General features: G+C 35.2%; 1 protein-coding gene across 2 annotated transcripts in view; it reads right to left on the reverse strand.

The window, feature by feature from the left end:
• The window catches only part of IntS3 (integrator complex subunit 3), an 82,413-nt gene that overhangs the window by 42,198 nt on the left and 19,989 nt on the right, over positions 1-20,226 (reverse strand). For both annotated transcript variants that reach the window (XM_081734068.1, XM_081734069.1), the window contains exons 5-7: positions 16,176-16,321; positions 12,480-12,711; positions 5,060-5,139 (exon numbers count right to left, since the gene is read on the reverse strand). In XM_081734068.1, the coding sequence (XP_081590194.1) occupies positions 5,060-5,139; positions 12,480-12,711; positions 16,176-16,321 (458 nt within the window). The remainder of the gene's footprint in view (positions 1-5,059; positions 5,140-12,479; positions 12,712-16,175; positions 16,322-20,226) is intronic.

Here is a 20,226-nt window from a genome sequence, read left to right on the forward strand (position 1 = left end):
TGTATTATAGACTTTCAAACATAATGCAACTTAAGTCTTAAATGTCCCTTTCAGGTCTTAAAGGTCAAGGATGTATCCAAAGTTAGTTCCGTTTAACTGTAGACTCTGGATCATGTAGTCTCACTGGGGATCGAACTTAGTCTCTCGCAAGAAATAAAGAAAGAAAGAAAGGAGGCTAATAATTTACCTACAAGCTTTCTTATTGTTAACTGTGAAGTACCCGAAAATATCAGATTTTTGTATTTTACTGTTACTTTTATGAAAACAATTTTAAGACTTCATTGAATACTATATCTGGAAATTTCTAAATACCGTGGTTACCTGACAAGTACTAACAAATGTTTGTTAGCCTGGAGATAACACTCAAGCAGGCGCGCACTCAGAAACTTATTATACGGTTCATACAAAAATATTGAACTCAGTTTCCCTGAATTTTCCAGGTTTTCCAGAAATTTTGCAATTTCCAGGTATAGTAGAAGAAACTAACAGTAAGAGAACACATAAATTTTAATAATAATATATTTATATATTTAACAATGGCCACCCTTCTCTACAATGAACGATTGCAAATATTGAATCACAAGAAAATAAATAAAATTTAAAATATTCAAAACTTTGTTCTATACTAGAACACATTCAAAATATACAAAAATATTGAACTCAATTTCCCTGATACAGGGCTCATAGTGGTCTGGTCTCTTGTAAATAGTTGAAAAGTGACCATAAAGTGACTAAAAGCACAGGAAAAAGTGGCCAAAATTTCATCATGACCCTTTTTTCCTATGTCAATTTCTCCATCACCTCTCTCTTTGTTTCTTGTTTTGTTTCATCTTTTCTTCTTTACTTCTTTTTGAGCTTCTTCCTTATTCTAAGTATGCTTTGTAGTTACGGTAAGCAGACTTAGCAGATGTAAGAAGCTTCTGAGAAGTAGAACCAGTTCTGGCCTATTTCCGAATTTCTGCATCCCAGACATTATATTTAACTTAGCATTGAGAGTTCTCAAAGCCATGAAATATTCTCAAAGCCATTCATCACCTACTCTTAAGAACAAACAAGAAGCAAAACACAAGACGAACATAATGAACCACACAAACACACACACACAACGTTGAGCGGAGCGTTAACTATTACGAGAGAAAACTAAAAGACTATTATGATAGAAGAAAGAATCGACACAGAAGGGTTCTCAACTCCACCTTGAGAGCTTAAGCATCCACCACCCACCCACTGTGCTTTAGAAAGAATAAAAGCTGACTGTTTCACATGTGGCAGCAAGTAATGAAGCTTTCAGAAGAGTAATGAGTAACAAGTTTCTGCCTTTTACCATTTATTTTTATAATATTTTTCTTAGAAAACTGCCAATACAAAACATAAATCATATGAAAAAGTCACTTTACCTCCCCAAAAAGTAACTTTTAGTGACAAATTTGTAAAAAAGTAACTTTTAGTGACAAATTTGTAAAAAAGTAACTTTTAGTGACCAATTAAAAAAAAGTAACTTTTAGTTATAAAAAAAAAAGTGACTCGCTATGAGCTTTGCTGATATTTCCAGGTTTTTTACTAGATATGATTGATTTCCATGAAATGTCCAAGTTCTTCAAAGTTTTCCAGGTAGTGTATGAACCCTGTATTATTATTTTCGGGGGCAGGGGGTCCACCAGTAGTAGTCACTATGTCTAGATAGTGTTGTTGAACTGGTATTATTCTACACTCGATAAAACGATAAGTAATTTTAAAGCACTGCCACCTATATTTTCCCCAAAATGATAAAACTAAATTGTTTTTATAACAAAAGAAAGAGTTCAGATGTAGTTTATGATCAAATTTTTAAAGTACATTAAATATTTCTCTTCTAGAGCAGCGATAGTGTTCTTAAGAAAGTGTATCTGTCGAGTTAAGAAGTCGCGATGGGTGGGGCGTCCGGACCCGGTGGACCACCCCGTGCGTGTGCCTCTGTACTGAAGTACTAATAACACATGGGGTGTCAAACTTTCGATGTATGAAGCCTCTGATATTTTGACATTTCAATGCGTAAGACAATCAGCTAGAGTTAAGTTAAAAGCCTCCATACCACAAAAAACATGAAAAAGGATTATAGCGCGTTGATGTTTGCATCTTTACTCTCATTCTATGTAAACCATGCTATTATATAAAAGACTAAAAGTGACTCAGTTGTGAATGCCCAAGTCATAGCTAGAAACGAGAAATTTGAGAATACTCCCTTCGCTGGTAAAAAATACAGAAAGGATCTTTCGAAATGCATAAGTAACAAAAGAGGGAGGGAGGGAGTTCGAACTTTTTGCTAAGAATAGAGTATCTCACAGATTCAAGTTAGAGATGAAACTTGGCATATAAACTCCTGATTAAAAATACCCAAAGATGTATTTCATCATTTTCTAAAACTCTGAAATATGTCTTTGGTTATTTCTAATTATACAAATATCCATTTCTTAATTTAAAAAGTATCCAATGTAAGGATTCAATTAAGTTGGAATTTTTGTATATGAACTCTTTTAATTAAAAGCAAGGGACAATTTTCCAGAGTTTTCAAAATCTCCAGTAAAGGTCGAAACGGGACAATTTCTACAATATTCAAATTTCCAGCAATCTGTTTGATTAAACTTTATTCTTCATGTTAAGAAAGGGCACTTCTGGTAGTGTAAGAATACAATTTTTACATGAATAGCGTAATTTCTGCCTTGTTTCACCGATAACTTTGTTGGCTCAAGTCCTACTAATTTACTCGGACTGATTCTTCAAAGGTTCTTTTTACTGCTAATTCTACTTTATTTTGATTAATAATTTTTAATTTTTTTTTATTTATTTCAGTATTGTTGCTGATACACAAAATCAACTTAATTTATAATTCAAGTTAAGAAGAAACAAAACAGGAACCTTTGAAGATCGCTGAAATAGAACAGGAATTAAGCTATTTACGTAGAAATTTCATTATTGATCCAAATAAAAATTCAAAATTAACTTCTAAAGAAATTTACATAAAATATAGGTATCAATAAAATGTAGGTTCAACAACTCCAATTTATACTAAAACTAAGCACAATAGTTGGAAAAACTGAATATTAATAGCGCTCACTTGAACAACATTTTTTTTTTTTTTTTTTTTTGCCGAAATATTGAAGTAATTACCTCCATTCATACACTGTATACAGGATATAGTACCGTAAACTGTTATAATGATTTTGCATTCCCAGTGTTTACAACGAAGACATATGAAATGAAATGGAATGAAATATTTCTGTTTATCGTCCCACGATTATCCCCTTTAGGCTAAGGGAAATGAATGATTAAGGCAAGTGGATGATAATGGAGAATTGGGGGATTCAGAATGTGGGAGGAAACAGGAGTAACCCGAGAAAACCAGCAGAAGCTTACTTGGCTGGGGATCGAACCAGAGACCGCACACACCAGAGGTAAGCGCTCTACCACTGAGCCACCGTGGCCCCCCACAACAGCTAAGCTATGGCTGAAGGATCAATTGTTGTGAGCTTGCTAGTGTGTTCATTTGTATAAATATTAAATTATCTCAGTAAGTAAGCCAATTGAAGAGCAGTGGTCTTCCCACTTTCCGAATTTTAATACGGCACACCTACAGCAAGAGATTGGATACCTTGTACTAGCATAATAAACTTATCCGAATTCAAAGGAAAGATTAACAACAGATGCACGCTATGTAGATGGATGTACAAGGGATTTGCTACAAAAAGAATATGAAGGCATCCTGGAAAAAAGAGAGTTATTGAAAATGTATAAATGATGTTTCAATGGAAGCTTCTTCCACGTACTGTATTAACTCGTATTTCCAGTACTTTCTGTAGCATTTCCAGTACTGCAATTATTTCCCTTTGTTTGCAACTTGTTAGTATTACATTTTATTGTGAGAAATTGTTATTTTAGTGTAGTTGCAGATACTCAGTAACAGTAAGACATTACAGGAAAAAAAAAAAAAAACAGTAGAAATACACGTTTCAATTAAAGTATGAAAAGTTGTGATATTAGACGACGGATACTAAACACTGCTCAATATCCCACAGCATAAAATTGTAACTATTTGTGTTGTTTTGAATTGTTCACAATACCCCGAAGTATGAAATGGTAATAAATATATCTGTAAAATATTAATGTAAACTAGCACGCAGAGAACATTTTTATCTATTTGTCTCTCTGCCAGAAGAATTCCACCTAACGAATCTATTCGACAAATTACGTTCGTCTTCTTCAGCTCTGCTCTTTCAAGGTGAGAAGTGAGCAGATTCTTCTTATGAGTCCTTGCCCAAGATATTCTAAGTGACTCTAACATACAATCTGATCTTGGGTGATTACTAACAATGATAAAAATAAGACACAATTTCCATCACATCTCACTTTTATTTTCGACTATCACATTGGTCATTTTGAAAGACCAAATCAAATCTAAATTTTTAACATTCAACCAATCGAGCTGTCACTTGAGAGCTTTAATCTATCATATTCGAACTACAGAGAACCGAAATGAGCATAAAGAACTAACTACTTACCAGAAAACACTAAAACATTATCACACAACACGGAAAAAATGTCAAGTATTTCTGTTAAACGCTTCACCTGATCGAGTATGATACGTTGTATGTTCAGTCGGTCATAAAGACTGCTGTATTTTGAAGGATGATAATGGTAACAAGATCGTATTTCTTTCCTAGTACTGTTTTTCACTTCTACACTCTGATAAAGAGACGCTCAGTCTTGAAAGTTAACGTTAAGTTGCTTCAATGTTCTTCCGTGCATGTAAATGCATTTCATTTTGATTTTCGTATGTCCAAGCTATGACTCCTTCGTGTCAACCACAATACATGAAATAATTTTGAGCGAAAACCAATCTTGCTCATAATTTCTTTGCAAATAATACACACTCATCATTATTCATTTGCAAAAGTGCTAAAGAGTAATACTGCTAAACACGTAAAAAGACACTAAAAACTGCACTACGTACTTTCAAAGCTTACCGATCATTAAAATAATAAAAATTAACTACACTAATTACAACGTAAACGAGAATACTTACCCTACAAAGAAAATCTAACAAACTCGCCGTAATAACTGGATGAGATCTCATAGAATGATGCATTACCAGAATAGCAGGCTCTGTAAAGTGTTAAGAAAAGTTGATTATTTAATGTAACTTTTTCTTAGAAGGAACAAACTTTTATTTTAGTATCAACTTTATACACATTGAACGAAACCTTAGATTATTCTAGATACCGAAGAAACTTACGAAATTTAGATGCATACACAAGTTAATTTAATGACAATTGTTTCATTTCCTACCCACTTGATACATTTTAACTAACTCCTAATTACTCGTGTACACAAAAATTAAGAAACACTTATTTTTTGGTATGTAATTGTTATTATATTCTTTAAAAAACATTCAAATCCTAAAGATGTTTGTTGTGATTTGCTTTTTAGCAACTCGAAACAGTTCAAAATCAACGCTCGTGAGCTGTATGAATATTGGGTTAAGTTCCAAAGCTGGTCGTCCGTTTCTAGCAAAATTTTGAAAGTTTACCGGGAAAAAGTGAATAATTTGCTTGTTTGTGTGCTTGATATTGTATAAGGAGAGCGAAAGTTGTGTTCATTTACTTATATAGACAGTTCTGGTTACTTCTAGAACACAGGTCCACGCCTTCACTCGCTAACGCTCGCTCGGCAATACTATCTGAATTAAATATTAAACTTTAGTACACAAAAGAAACAATTATATTACGCTTTTAGCCAAAAGCTAGGCGGACGACTAACTTCGGAATAAATGCCCGAATTTTTTTAGCTATAGATTCTTAGGTAACTTTGCACAAGATCCGGTAATATTGATACAAGGGTATATATCAGTGGGATAGTTGTATTTTTGTTCCTAATACGCTCAATATCGCCTATTCTTCGTATGGAAATATATAAACATACTATGTATAAGTAAGAAACAGTTTAGGGTTGTGCCCATGTCAGGATCATGATTGTAAATGTGTTGTATACGTACTTACATTATTACATTATGAATATGAATAATGGCGAACGGTACGATAGCCTACTGGGAGTATTATAGGCAGTTACGGACAAGAGTAGTACCAAGAACAAATAAAGTTATAAATTAAAAATAAATAAATAAATAAAGTGAGAAACAATCATATGTAAACGAAACTTAGGCCCTATAGCTAAGCTTGTCAGAATATGCATAAATCGAGTTTCTGTGTTTATATTTGATTGATTGATAACATTATAAATATTAGTATGCATTACAAATTCTCAAAACCGTTTAAAGAGGGTCGGATCAAGAAAATCAGCAGCAATTCACTTTATTAGCTGAAAATGTAGAGAGGGTACTTACTTAAGTAAATCTTGTAAACATTGGTACGCTGACCGCCATATTGAAAAAACGACGTGCGAAATGCAAAATAATTTAGTTTATTTCGGAAAATTGAAGGAGTAAAATTAATGCTAAAATGAAATACAATTTATTTTAATAAGGGAAGATGATTTAATTATTAACTATTAGAAATTATAATAGTTAAGTTTTTAAATTGATTGTGTTGAAAGTATGCTATTCAACCCACTAGATGGAGTGAGTGTAGTGCATAAGGAGAAATTAAACATGATGTTGAATGTTATGTTCGGAGGTGCCTAAGAAACTGGAATTTTTCATAAAATAAAGTTTGTCTGGTCAATAAATCAGGAAAATTATGAATATTAATTAATTAGGCGTGTATTAAGAATATTAACCCTCAGAACTAGACAGGTAAAACCGAATTAAATAAATTTTGATCAGCCTCAGGAAATGTGAATTGGCGCCATGTTAATTTTTACTCTAATTTGGTTCACTTTATTTGAAACAGTGACAAAGTAATTTAAATATAGTTATTGATTTATTAAATTCGGCTTCAGTGATGGAATCCGTTGAGTGAATTTAGCGTCGCGCACTCGCACATACGTCGCACATATTTCAAGCATATCATGGGGCAAATCATGTTTCTAAAGTCGTGGCCAATCTGAGCTTGCTGTGACGTAAGCACTGGCCCAATCACAATCAGAAAAAAAGTATTATATATTCATACGCTTGTTCACGAGAGTTTTCTACAGCTGACAGCCAGTGTGTGAAGCGATGCGCAGGAATCGAGACCGAGTTTCCGACTGACCATCATATAGCAGTCTGTTACGTTCGAGTATCAGTTAACAAACAGTATAAAAGAAACATCCTCAATTTCTTTATCCGTGGGATCCTCGTTCCTTCTATTGCACCAGAGTTTATACACTTTCTGACCCCAATCAAAAATAAGCGCTCTACCACTGAGACACTGTGCTCCCATACAGAATGGAAGGGAATGAAAATGCTTACAAATCTCAGATCTTAAAAAAAAAAAAAACTTTCGTTGTCTCTATGGGCTTATTCAGTAGAGTTTTCATCAACGCAACAATTACATCTTAATTTGCGATAATAAGCATAGCAGTTATAATTGTTCATTGCTTTTTATGTTGCGTTGCGATCAGCAAATTGCATTGCGACCAGCGATGAAAGCCTCTATCTTTAATACATTACGGGAAACCTCGTGGTAAATAAGGACATTTTAAAGATGCGAATTATAAATAGAAAATTGGATCTCAATAAATACATTGTGCTGTTTCTTGTGCTTCTCCTTTGTGTTTATTTAAAAATGCGTAGTTGTTTGGTTGCATCTGAGTTCCTTTCAACACTGATGGTAAATGATGATGCATATACTACAGCTTAACATGGATTCCCAGAGGGAATCGAAGGTGGTTCTTCCACACTGAAAGCGGTTACGCTAACCGTGTAACCAAAGAAGCTCAAAAGCCCGCGTAGGTTTTATATTATTTCTGTCGTTCACATCAGCGGCGCAGACTTTCCAAAATTTATGTGGGTGCATACCGGCACTATAAGGATAAGTTGAGGCTGCCTTCATGAACGCCCGAAGGCGGACCTTGCCCCTCCCCGTGGTTCACGTAAACGTATACGTAATATAGCAAACCACGTGTATTAAATACCAGGAATACCAGATGTAATATTGCAACCATGGAGATGACCCCCTAGAAAGTTTCTTCGGGCATAGCTCAGTCGGTGACACGGCTGATTTAGGATTAAGATTTCTGGGCTTTCGGCATCTAAGGCCATTTAGCCCGTCACGTTTGAGGGATGACGTCCCTCGGCGATCACACTATCCAGGGAGAGGGAAGAAAGCGGCCTGGGACCTATAAGTTAGGTACCACTCTGACATTTGCCTGATGTGAATGAGGAAAACCCAGGAAAACCTCATTCGGGGTGGCTGGCCTGAATAGCGTTTCACACTTTTCGACCGAATTCCCCCACCGGGAATAGACCCCGGGAGAGCTCGCACCAGGTGACACGGCTGATTTAAACGGGTTCAAATCCGAGTCTAAGTTACTGTAATCAATAGAAATTTTAAATTGCACCTCAATGTTTTAATTGCTTATAATTTTTTATAATGGTAAGTGAAAAATATTTATTTTGTTTCTATCAAATTAAATATCTTGTGGGTGCGCCGCACTCACAAGATTATTTGTGTGGGTGCTGGAGCCCCGGAACACCCACGTAGTCGGCGCGCATGGTTCATATTGAAGTTTGTAGGAAGAGGTGGTACAAATTGTATTGTAAAACTTAAAATATTTTTTTTTTAAATCAAAAACACTGTTGATTTCAGCCAAAATTTCCTTCATCGTGGGAGCCTTGTTGCTTCCATTGCACCAAAATTAATGCACTATCTGACGGATGACACGCTTTGTAAAAACCTCCATTTTTTCCAATCGTATATTTTCATTTTTCACCTCATCTCTTGTCTTTACGGGTACTGACACTTTCCCCTCTTCCAAAAAATCCCTTTTTCAACGAAAAATCACCTGTCATATCAGCACGAAGGCTAGTAACATCGCTCACACTCTTACAGTAATCGGCACATCGTAAATATGAATACACGTTTAAAACAATTTACCCTGCTTAGCAATATAATGGACTGCTACCTCTAGGTGATCGAAAATAACACGCAGGTAAACAGTCACACTGAATTTCCCTTGCACAGGACGCCATATTGCACCTGCACAGCAGAAAACAAGCTGTTTTATACAAATATATGGATTATTGTACTTCACAGATATATTGTAGGTCTTTTATCAAATTATAACTGCACAATTTGTTCTACATAAAGGGTAATCTTCTTTAAAATGTGGGATTATTTGTTTGCTCGCATCGACAAACTGCATTGTTTGTTACACAAAATGTTGCACCCTTGTGTTCGTTTCTATAACTTAAGATCATTGCGTATTTGCGAGCATGCATTATGTATATACTAACTATTTGTTACTTCAAAGTGCTAATAATTTTAACTATGTGCAAGTAAATCTGAAAAATGAGTATCTGATTCATACTAGCTTTGCTATATGCAATAACTTACACTAAAATACAAATGCTGAGCAAAGTAACGTTTATTATAAAATAATAAAATATAATAAAATAACAAATATTTTCGATAGTGTCTGAAGAAGGATATGTTAGATATCCGAAACTGTCACATTTATTATTTTATAATAAACGTTGCTTTGCTCAGCATTTGTATTTTAGTGTAAGTTATTGGAAAATGAGGTTCTGTAGAAACTCTTTCATAACAGTGCAGTTCCAACATTATTTGGAATTACTTATGGTTAGTGATTTGGAGCTACTGAAATTACGTCACTGAAAACTTAGGTTGGCCACGACTATACATGCTTGTACATGCTATAATGCACTATCTGACGGATGACACGCTTTGTAAAAACCTCCATTTTTTCCAATCGTATATTTTCATTTTTCACCTCATCTCTTGTCTTTACGGGTACTGACACTTTCCCCTCTTCCAAAAAATCCCTTTTTCAACGAAAAATCACCTGTCATATCAGCACGAAGGCTAGTAACATCGCTCACACTCTTACAGTAATCGGCACATCGTAAATATGAATACACGTTTAAAACAATTTACCCTGCTTAGCAATATAATGGACTGCTACCTCTAGGTGATCGAAAATAACACGCAGGTAAACAGTCACACTGAATTTCCCTTGCACAGGACGCCATATTGCACCTGCACAGCAGAAAACAAGCTGTTTTATACAAATATATGGATTATTGTACTTCACAGATATATTGTAGGTCTTTTATCAAATTATAACTGCACAATTTGTTCTACATAAAGGGTAATCTTCTTTAAAATGTGGGATTATTTGTTTGCTCGCATCGACAAACTGCATTGTTTGTTACACAAAATGTTGCACCCTTGTGTTCGTTTCTATAACTTAAGATCATTGCGTATTTGCGAGCATGCATTATGTATATACTAACTATTTGTTACTTCAAAGTGCTAATAATTTTAACTATGTGCAAGTAAATCTGAAAAATGAGTATCTGATTCATACTAGCTTTGCTATATGCAATAACTTACACTAAAATACAAATGCTGAGCAAAGTAACGTTTATTATAAAATAATAAAATATAATAAAATAACAAATATTTTCGATAGTGTCTGAAGAAGGATATGTTAGATATCCGAAACTGTCACATTTATTATTTTATAATAAACGTTGCTTTGCTCAGCATTTGTATTTTAGTGTAAGTTATTGGAAAATGAGGTTCTGTAGAAACTCTTTCATAACAGTGCAGTTCCAACATTATTTGGAATTACTTATGGTTAGTGATTTGGAGCTACTGAAATTACGTCACTGAAAACTTAGGTTGGCCACGACTATACATGCTTGTACATGCAATCAGCCTATTGCTATAACCTTCTTTAGTGTAACCAAATGTTACAACACATTAGCAATCTGATCCTGAGAACGTAAATCAAAATTTAGAAAAAAATAATTGCAAATAATTTGTGACAAGCAATTGCACAATCCATTATCTAAATATTCTTCATAATTGCCTAGCATGAAGCTGACAGTTCGATTTTGCTATCTATAAAAAAATCAACCAAAAGATAAAAACTCATAAGCAGGTTTTCATTTGCTATCTGCATTCCATGTTTTGCGTGTTGATTTGGGACATGGTCAGGAGCTCGTATATTTTTATAAATGAAGCAGAAATAACATTATTGCTTTTTCTGCAGTATCCCTGATTCTAGGTATCAACCAGAGATGTATGTAATGGTTATTATATACTTCAAAGAACATTCAAATCCTAAAGATGTTCCAGAAAAATTCAATAGCTAACAACAGTTAATTTTAACGTAAAAATTCTCAGTTTAAAATAAATTGAGATATCTCAGGGAAAATTTCAGTAGACAGTTAAGGTCCAAGTCACAGGAATAATGGATAAAAGTTTCATTCATTTCAAGCACACTGAATACAGTCATACTCGTGTATATGAAGTTGAAAATTCACAAATAACAACGGTAGTAATCATCACCGTCCCCTGAATAACTTTTCATTGTTTTTACAAAATCCTACAATTAAATAAAGGAAACTCTACAAAAACGTCAAGAATGATATGTTAGCCAACAAACAATTCTACCATTCTCTGATATATTAAAAAAACTAAACATGTAATTGTATTTATTCCATTTATTTTGTGTTTGTAATATTTTTTTTCGATACATGTAAGTAGTATTATGTTCTATTTAATGTTAGTTATGAACTCATCACTATGTAATTTTAGTGCGTTCATAGATTTTCGAAGTTGGAGTAACTAACAAGAAAGCACCAGAAGGTCTCGAAATTATTTCGCTGGAATAAATGCACTGGCAATGTAAAATTTATCATACCATGTATTAAGAAAAATATACCAGTCGGTTTCTATTTTTCATTTTATAAATTATATTAAGGATATGGATGATTTTTCACACGTGCTATTGAAACTGTTTGGGTTGCTCATAATATACAGACATGATTATTTGTGTATGCAACAGCATAAACGCAGTGGATGTGATGGCTTTCATTTACTATGTCAGCCAACGTAATAAAACAGAAAAGCCTTAACTATCACAGAATAGTAAACAAAATAAGTTATCCGTGGCTAAGGAGTAGCATGTAACAAATGCAGAAACTTGATAGAGTTGCTATTAGTCCAATGGTAAGACATACCAATGAACCTGAACATCGGAGGGTTCGATTTACCATGAGTCCGGCGATCAGAATTTTCGTAGTTTATTCCGAAATTAACCATATAATTTTGATGCAGATTGTAATGGTCTTGAAAAACAGATCATTAGTTTGAAAAATAGTAGATTAGACCAAGTGAATTATCAGAAACAGCTGAACAGATGCAAAAATATAATAAACTACACATTTATGATATCACTGAACATGATTTTAAAAAGAAAATTTTAGCTGAAAATGCAAAAGAGAGGTACACTCAATGTAAGTAACCACATAAGGTTAAAAGTTTGAAGCAATTATACTCAATTTATTAACAATTTGTTTATAGAATATTACTTACCTATATTCATAATATTGTCTCTGTCTGGGTCAAAAAACAGCCAATCATAAAACAGTGCTAGTTTTGCATTCGATACAGCAACATTTGATGTACATGTTGTTATAAGCCAACCAATCACGGCCCACCGGGGAATAATATCGGAGCAAAGTAGCTCATTTGTAGGATGTATCACACCAACTATAAATCTGATCAGATCACATCTTAAGGACTGTGATTCTGGTGTTGCCAAATACTATGGATTAAACAAAATCAAATATTAATAGTTATTGAGTGTCAGAATTAGTTAATAAAAAACCTTACCAGCCGATATTCCAATACTTCCTGATTAGACAATTTTCTATACATAAATAAGTAATTATAGTTGAAAATCGTGATATGTCATTTCCCCGATATGATATTAGTAGTTATGAGACACATTTAGTTAAAAAATTCAAAAGGTATTCACTTATCTCTTCCAAAGTTTAAAGACGTTTCATTAAAATCGAATTTTCGCAAATGCTATCAGCACTATCGAGACATAGTAGTAAAAGTTTTAGTAAGGATAGGTGTATTGAAATTAAATGATTGTCTAAACATTCGAAGTTTAATACAATTTTTTGGATAATTTGTAGCAATTTAGAAGAGTAAGCAACTTTTCAATTTATTAATAAGATTGCTCTTTAAGAGGTTCATATTATAGCAGTCATACTGTGCAGTCTTAGTTCTTGTAGCTCAAACAACGTACACAAACTTAAGTTGGGGATTTAGAACCGACAAGCCGTCCCAGGTTTGCGAACTAAAATCTTTAGAGCAGATGTAATAGGTTCGTGACCTGGGTTTGCTTCAAATGAAACTAAAAGCTTTTTAATTGGAACAGATTATAATGTGAGAGTGTGAAAAGGGGTAGGAAGAGCAAGGGATGAACTTAGGATGTAGGTAAAGTCTACATAGCACTTGTCTGGACTCTCGGCGATTCTCCATCGATGATGGGCCACGGTGGCTCAATGGTAAAGCGTTCATCTTTGGTGCATGGGTTTCTTGGTTCTATCCCAGCTCGCACCAAGTGAGCTTTGTGGCAGACAAACACCGTGTGCGTGGATCTTCTCGGGGTTCTCCCGTTTCCTCCCACTTTCTTCATTCCATTGATTTCTCAATATCACCGTCTCCTTCTAGCCGGTATAACCATGGGGCGTAACACTTAGAGATTTTCTCCCTCGATGACTCTCCCGATGGTCTGTAATCCTTCTTCAGGAACATGGGATCCGAGTTATGGGCGGCCAGACGGTTCGAATAGAAGCTCGGCACGGCAGTAACGAAATCTGTATAAACTTATATTGTGATACGATACAAATTGCGAATGTTTTTTGGTATCAACATAATTCTCATAGATTATGATGTTAAACAAAGAATATCTCCGTTACCCTTTCGAATTAGAGTAAGTTCTCAAATTCGTGATTGAAAGTCGCGGAGCGTTCTCTTCTACATTTTTGTCGTAAGCTGACTTCGTCTACTTTCTCTGTTTATTAAGAAGATTGCTCTTCAAGAGATTTATATTATAGCAATCATACTGTGCAGTCTCATCTCATCAGTTCTTGTAGCTCGAAAAAATGAAATGTAATTAAGTTTTACGTCCCACTGTTATGCCGGTTAGGCTAAAGGAGACGGTGATGATGAGAGATGAGTGAAATGGTGGAATGAAGAAAGTGGGAGGAAACGGGAGAACCCCGAGAAAACCCACGAGCACGGTGTTTGTCCATCACAAAGTCCACACACTGTGCGAGCTGGGACCGAACCAGGGACCCCAAGCACCGGAGGTGAACGCTCTACCACTGAGCCACCGCGCCCCCTTCTTGTAGCTCGAAACAACGTACACAAAATTACGAAGTTGAGGATTTACAACCGATAATCCTGTCCTCCTCTTGTCGGTTTAGTTAGAAGGCCCCAGCCATTGAATTCCCACTTCAATGAATCGACAGTTGGCTGATGAAATGCAACGTGTATAAACTGACGTTAGATAAGGTGATCTTTAGGAATGTGGACAAAGGAAAAATCTGCATGTTCGTTCATTAAGAAATACATAAAAGAAGATTCAACACAATAGAGAAATTCTTTTATGTTTGAGCGTGTAAATGAACTGTAAGCTGCACTGAAAGAAATAGAAATTAAAATGTAATTTTAAACATCGATCTGAAAATGAGAATTCACTGCCCATGGTTTTAAATATATAATGTTTGTCGTTTTCACAGAATTATAGTCTAATATATCACATGTCTAAAACTTGTTATAATTAGTATTATTACACATCATTCATTGTATTGAACACGACATCTTCGCAATACGTTACATCCTGAAGGTAAACAGAGACAGGACCTCCCCTCCCTCATGGAATGAATTTAAAACCCCACACTCCCGGAGATGAGTGTAGTAGCCACTTAAGCCATGACAAAAAGTAATCTAAAATATTAATATCTTCAATACTTTGAAGTAGCTGCATTAGACTGTTTGAGCATTACAGGGTTACTACAAATGATCTCCAGGATTTCATTCGCATCTTGTGTTAAGGGTATAAACGCAGAATACTGAAACATGCAGCATGAGAAGAAAAACTCACCAACTTTCGTTTCAGATATCTTTTAAGAAACCTTAGTACACCAACTTGACTGCTAGGCGCGCGTAAAAGAAGCTCATGTGTGAAGCCCCAGCAAATCGATTGTAAAGGGAAAAAAAATGAAATCTTTGAGTTTTACGTCCCACGGTTATGCCGGTTAGGCTAAAGGAGACGGTGATGATGAGTAATGAATGAAATGGTGGAATGAAGAAAGTGAGAGGAAACAGGAGAACCCCGAGAAAACCCACGCACACGGTGTTTGTCCACCACAAAGTTTACTTGGCGGGGGCTGGGATCGAACCCGGGACCCCAAGCACCAGAGGTGAACGCTCTAGCACTGAGCCACCGCGGCCCCGATTGTAAAGGGAGGAAGAGGTATATCGTATCGGACACTGTGGAAACTGCTGCGGAAACCAGCCTTGCTAGCTAATGCTGGTGATCTGCAGAATTAGATCAGAGCGGCTGTAGGTAGAGTTGACCAGCATATGTTAGAACGTGAGTGAATAAAGAGGGGACTCAGCGTAGATGTGTGCACTTGTCTCAGGAGAGCATATCGTGCACTTGTAAACTGGCGAGTTTTCTTTCCATGTTATATGTTTCAATGCTCTACGAACTATATGCTTAACGTAAGATTATTTATTTATTCACAGTTTGATACAGCACAGGGCCAATTGGCTGAAACTAATCGACATAAAAAAAGATAAAAATTACAGAAAGAAAAAAACAAACAAACAAAAGAAGAGAATAAGAAAATAAACTACCAAAACAAATACAAAAAAAAAAAAGTTCACAATGAGAACAAAATCAGAGAGATCACTTGCAGTATCCTTGTATTACATTAATTTCTTTTATCTACTACTTTTATTTGTACTTGTAATTTATTCGATCATTCTACTCGAATGTTCTGCTAACTAGGATATCCGAAATTACACATAGAAATCTTAAAACAACGTCTTAGAAGTCTTAGTAGAACATTCGAAAAATATTGAAATCTTTTCTTCAAAATACACTGATATCGCAAAGAAAATGAAAAAGAAAGAAATCAATATTTCTCAAAATGTATTTAGTTGAACTGTCGGAAGAGCTTAGATGTTCGCTCATTGACTCACCTGCCTTTGAAACCAGTCTTGATAACGTTTATGATTTCCAAATCGAACTTGGCCGGTTAGGAAATAAATTTTCTTCTCCATGTCTGGAGTAACACGCGATTGGAGGAATCTTCGTGATGTTCGCGTCTGTAGTAGTTGGAGAACTCCTGAAAGGAAAAAGTTTCAGATATACATATAAATGATATACAAGGTTCCAAAAGTAACCACACATGTTCCAATATAAACGGTATGATTTAAACATTTAAGCATCCAATAAATAAATTTCTGTTCTGGTTGTCATTCGAAACATAGTCCACAAATGTGAAAAAGTATAGTAATGAAATGATCCTCTCGCAAGACCAAGTTTTAAGAGTTCACTACATACTTTGTGTCACATCATTCACTCTGAAGTAATTTTCTTGCCAGTTTCCTTACATTAAAACTAAATGCTTTCTTATATATCGACCTCGAAGAGTTGAAAAATAAATATATTTCTCATATGTACGTATGTCTCGTCAAAATTTCTTCGAAGTCCCTTTCCTTTGTCATGATTGTAATAAGCAAATGTACGCATTAGCCACATGCGCAACAGAGAATTGTATGTTAACAATTATCTAAATATCTGTTTAGTCCATTAGCAGATTACATTTCAATGGCAATGCATACTGCCATATTAAGTGGCCACCTGCTCCAAAAGCTATGTAATTTTGATTAGTACGACACCTAATTCTTACTTCTCAAATGATTCGATGAAGATCACCAAAGCATTAAGGAGGGCCTTTCCTTCAAAGAAGTGATAGAGATGCCGGAAAAGATGGTAGTCACTGGGACATATATCGGGGGAATACGTTAGGTGACGAAGGGTTTCATATTGCAACTCATGGACACGCTGCACCGTCCTTTATGTGACATTATTGTCGTGCAACATGAGAACTCCATTGTCTGTTGACCATTGCTGCATCCAATAAACAAATTTCTTACGGTCAAGTTCAGAGTGCACTTCATGCAGTTCAGCACTATAGCGATCTGTATTGATGGTTTCACCTCGACTGAAACAGGTATAATGGATCACTGGCACCATAGACTAACATACCAGCAACATCAACAGGTTTTGTAAAACATGCTGGATGTTGATAAAAATCCAACCATTGTCCTGATCGTTTACGATTGGCATAACAGATCCATTTTTCACCAAAAGTGGCAATCCCATGCAAGCAACTTTCCCGGTTACTCCTTACACTCAAAGAACTGCACATTTCCAAGACGACGATTCTTGTTGGCTGGTATCAATTATGTGGCAGCATTATATTAACCTTTTACAGATTGCACGCAACCGCCGAACGACAGTGATATGGTGTATGCTTAACTCGTATGCAGTAGCACAGGCACTTTTCCAAGGGGGTCTTGTTTCCACAGTGTTCCTGAGGAATTCATCTGAACATGATGTTGGGCGGTGCCCAGGAGGGTCTTTTCGAAATGTTGTGACATCGGAACCAGGGTTGGCTGGTTTAAACCAGCTGTAAAAAAAACTGGTAAACAAACAAACAAAAAAAAAAAGTTTAAATCGTGTGAACTTTATGGTGACGTTTCCACATATCAAACCATCCGCATTACCTTTATCTACTTTTCACCTTTTAATCAAGGGGTCCTGTGTTCAATTCTCAGTCGAACCACAACACATCTTTCCAAGTGTAAACCAAATAGCGATTCGAGGTGTCCCTCTAAGCGAAAGTCTTCTCCGTGATAATCTTGGTATTTCATAAGAATGTTAAGCCTAAACATATGAAATGAAACCAAATTATATATTTCTACTTGAATGAATGCCTGTTGTTTTATAAGGAAGCCAAGGTTGCTGAAATATATTGATGGAAATTGGCAAAATTTATCAAATACCTACGTAGCTTCCAACATCAGCTTGGATTTGACTTCGTTTTAATTTTATTGAATGATATCTACATGCCAAATTTGTAATTTAATACCTCAGTTTTAGCGTAGTGATTATGATACGTTGACCTTAAAATTTTACATACAAATACATTTAAAGTAATAACAGGCGGGAGTTTTCCCCCAATGGCTAAGGCGGGAGTTTCCCGATTTATATAATTCTGTATAATGTTTTTACTTGTGTAACTGTTTATCTTTTTGTCCTTCTGAAATGACTCTTGACAATTATATTAACAAGTAGGCCTACGTAAAGATCAGTACAACGTATTTTTATCAGGAGTCCTTCGTGAGTGAGTCGGCAATCGCATTTGTAACCAATTAGTCCCGGTTTCTTGTCCAAATGGACAATTTCTCTTGGATGTAAGCCGAGAAGCGCTTTGGATTCCGCTTTAAGCTTATGTGACCCCTTCCAGCATAATCTTGGTTTTGCATAATAACACCAAGGCAAAACAAACTAATTTCTGTTCATATCTAATATAAATACATAGAGTAAATTATTTAAACCAAAAAACCTGGTTTTTTGGTTTTTTTTCAATAAAAACCATGGTTTTTGCCAACCCTGATCGGAACTAAATTTGATAAAGCAATGGTGAATGGTTCGTTCACTCGCCAGTCTTTGCCAAATGGACTGTTATGCTTTCTGTGGCTTGCTATGCAGAATATCTCATTTAAATTCATTAAAAAAAAGAAACACTCGAAATGCGCGTTCTCAATTGTGCACTTTCACACGACATTTTCAACAACGCATTGCTTTCCTGACTGATTGAATACGCCAGTTTATTTGCTGGATCTGAGTTTGTGACATTAGATGCGTAACCTTAGTTCATCGCTGTGTGTTGTGTTGCTGAGGTGACTTTCTTACCAGACGTCAAAGTGAACATTTCATAGCATCAACGTAACATTTTCTTCAGTTGATATGCACAAAAATTTATACAATAAATTAAATCAAGTAATTACAGGAACTAACGTTTTATAGTCCACTCTACGTTTCTACGTTAGGAAATAATTACGCAATTTAAACAATGAAACTTATTCAGCGATTATCTGTTACTTAATATGGAATAATGGATCGTGCTGATAATTTTCAAATTTATGAATTTACTGAAATATATTCTTGAAAATCATCACTATTAGTAATGCCCTAACTTCATTTTATATGTATTATTATTATTATTAAAACACACACACACACGCACAAAATTAATGCTTTAAACTCCTACAGAAAATAAAATTACTTCGTAATATCACTTTACTTGTACTATGTAAAGTGAATGATTAGAACAGCACCAGAACAGCATACAACGAAAAAGTGACACGACGTAGTGAGTTAGATAGTAATGATTGCTGTAGTAATTTTCTCACTCACTCACTCTCTCTTACTTTTTATATATTTTGAACGAAAAGAATATCGGCGAAAATATCAGACGAATCTTATCACAATGAGTGCCTTCTGTTTGACCTTCTCATCACTTAACAGAACACTTTCTTCTCAATTCCTAAAACAGCTGCAGTATATGTTGGGATGGGAAAGGAAACTATTCTCTTGCATATATGAATACACTTCAAAATTTCCGACAGCCTATAGGGCATAACAAAAGGGCTAAAATAAACTGAATTAAGTATCAACATTTTAGTGTCCCCTCAATTTTGGGTACGCTAGGATAGAGGAGATGCTGAGAAAATGAAAGGTAAGAGAAGGCTACAATGAAATGATTTGTAAAATGATTGGTGGAAAAGAAACTGGAATATCTCAGAAAACCATGAAACTGAAATATTCCATTACTAATTACAAAATGTGACATGGAATTGGATTTCTAGACGTCACTTCATAGGTAAGGGCTTTACTACTGTTTAACTGCAGTACTATGACCTAGTTCTATGCTTCATGAAAATTATCTGTAAAGCACTTGACGATGAATGATCTGTTATGAGATCGTCCGCACACCGCCATTAGAAATTTTTTGAACAACACATGAACATATGCAAGGTAAACGAGATTTCCTCCCAGATTGATCGTGTACCTATGCTTCTTTAGAGTTAGTCTGTAGCCTAAATGCATCATAAGACGCATTTTTCGGAAGGTCAATTACAGCTACATAGCAGAGGCTGCTATATACTCTGCTTACTC

The sequence above is a fragment of the Thermobia domestica genome, chromosome 12 (genome assembly GCF_964235325.1).
Source record: "Thermobia domestica chromosome 12, izTheDome1.hap1.1, whole genome shotgun sequence".
In the NCBI taxonomy this organism is placed as follows: Eukaryota; Metazoa; Arthropoda; class Insecta; order Zygentoma; family Lepismatidae; genus Thermobia; species Thermobia domestica.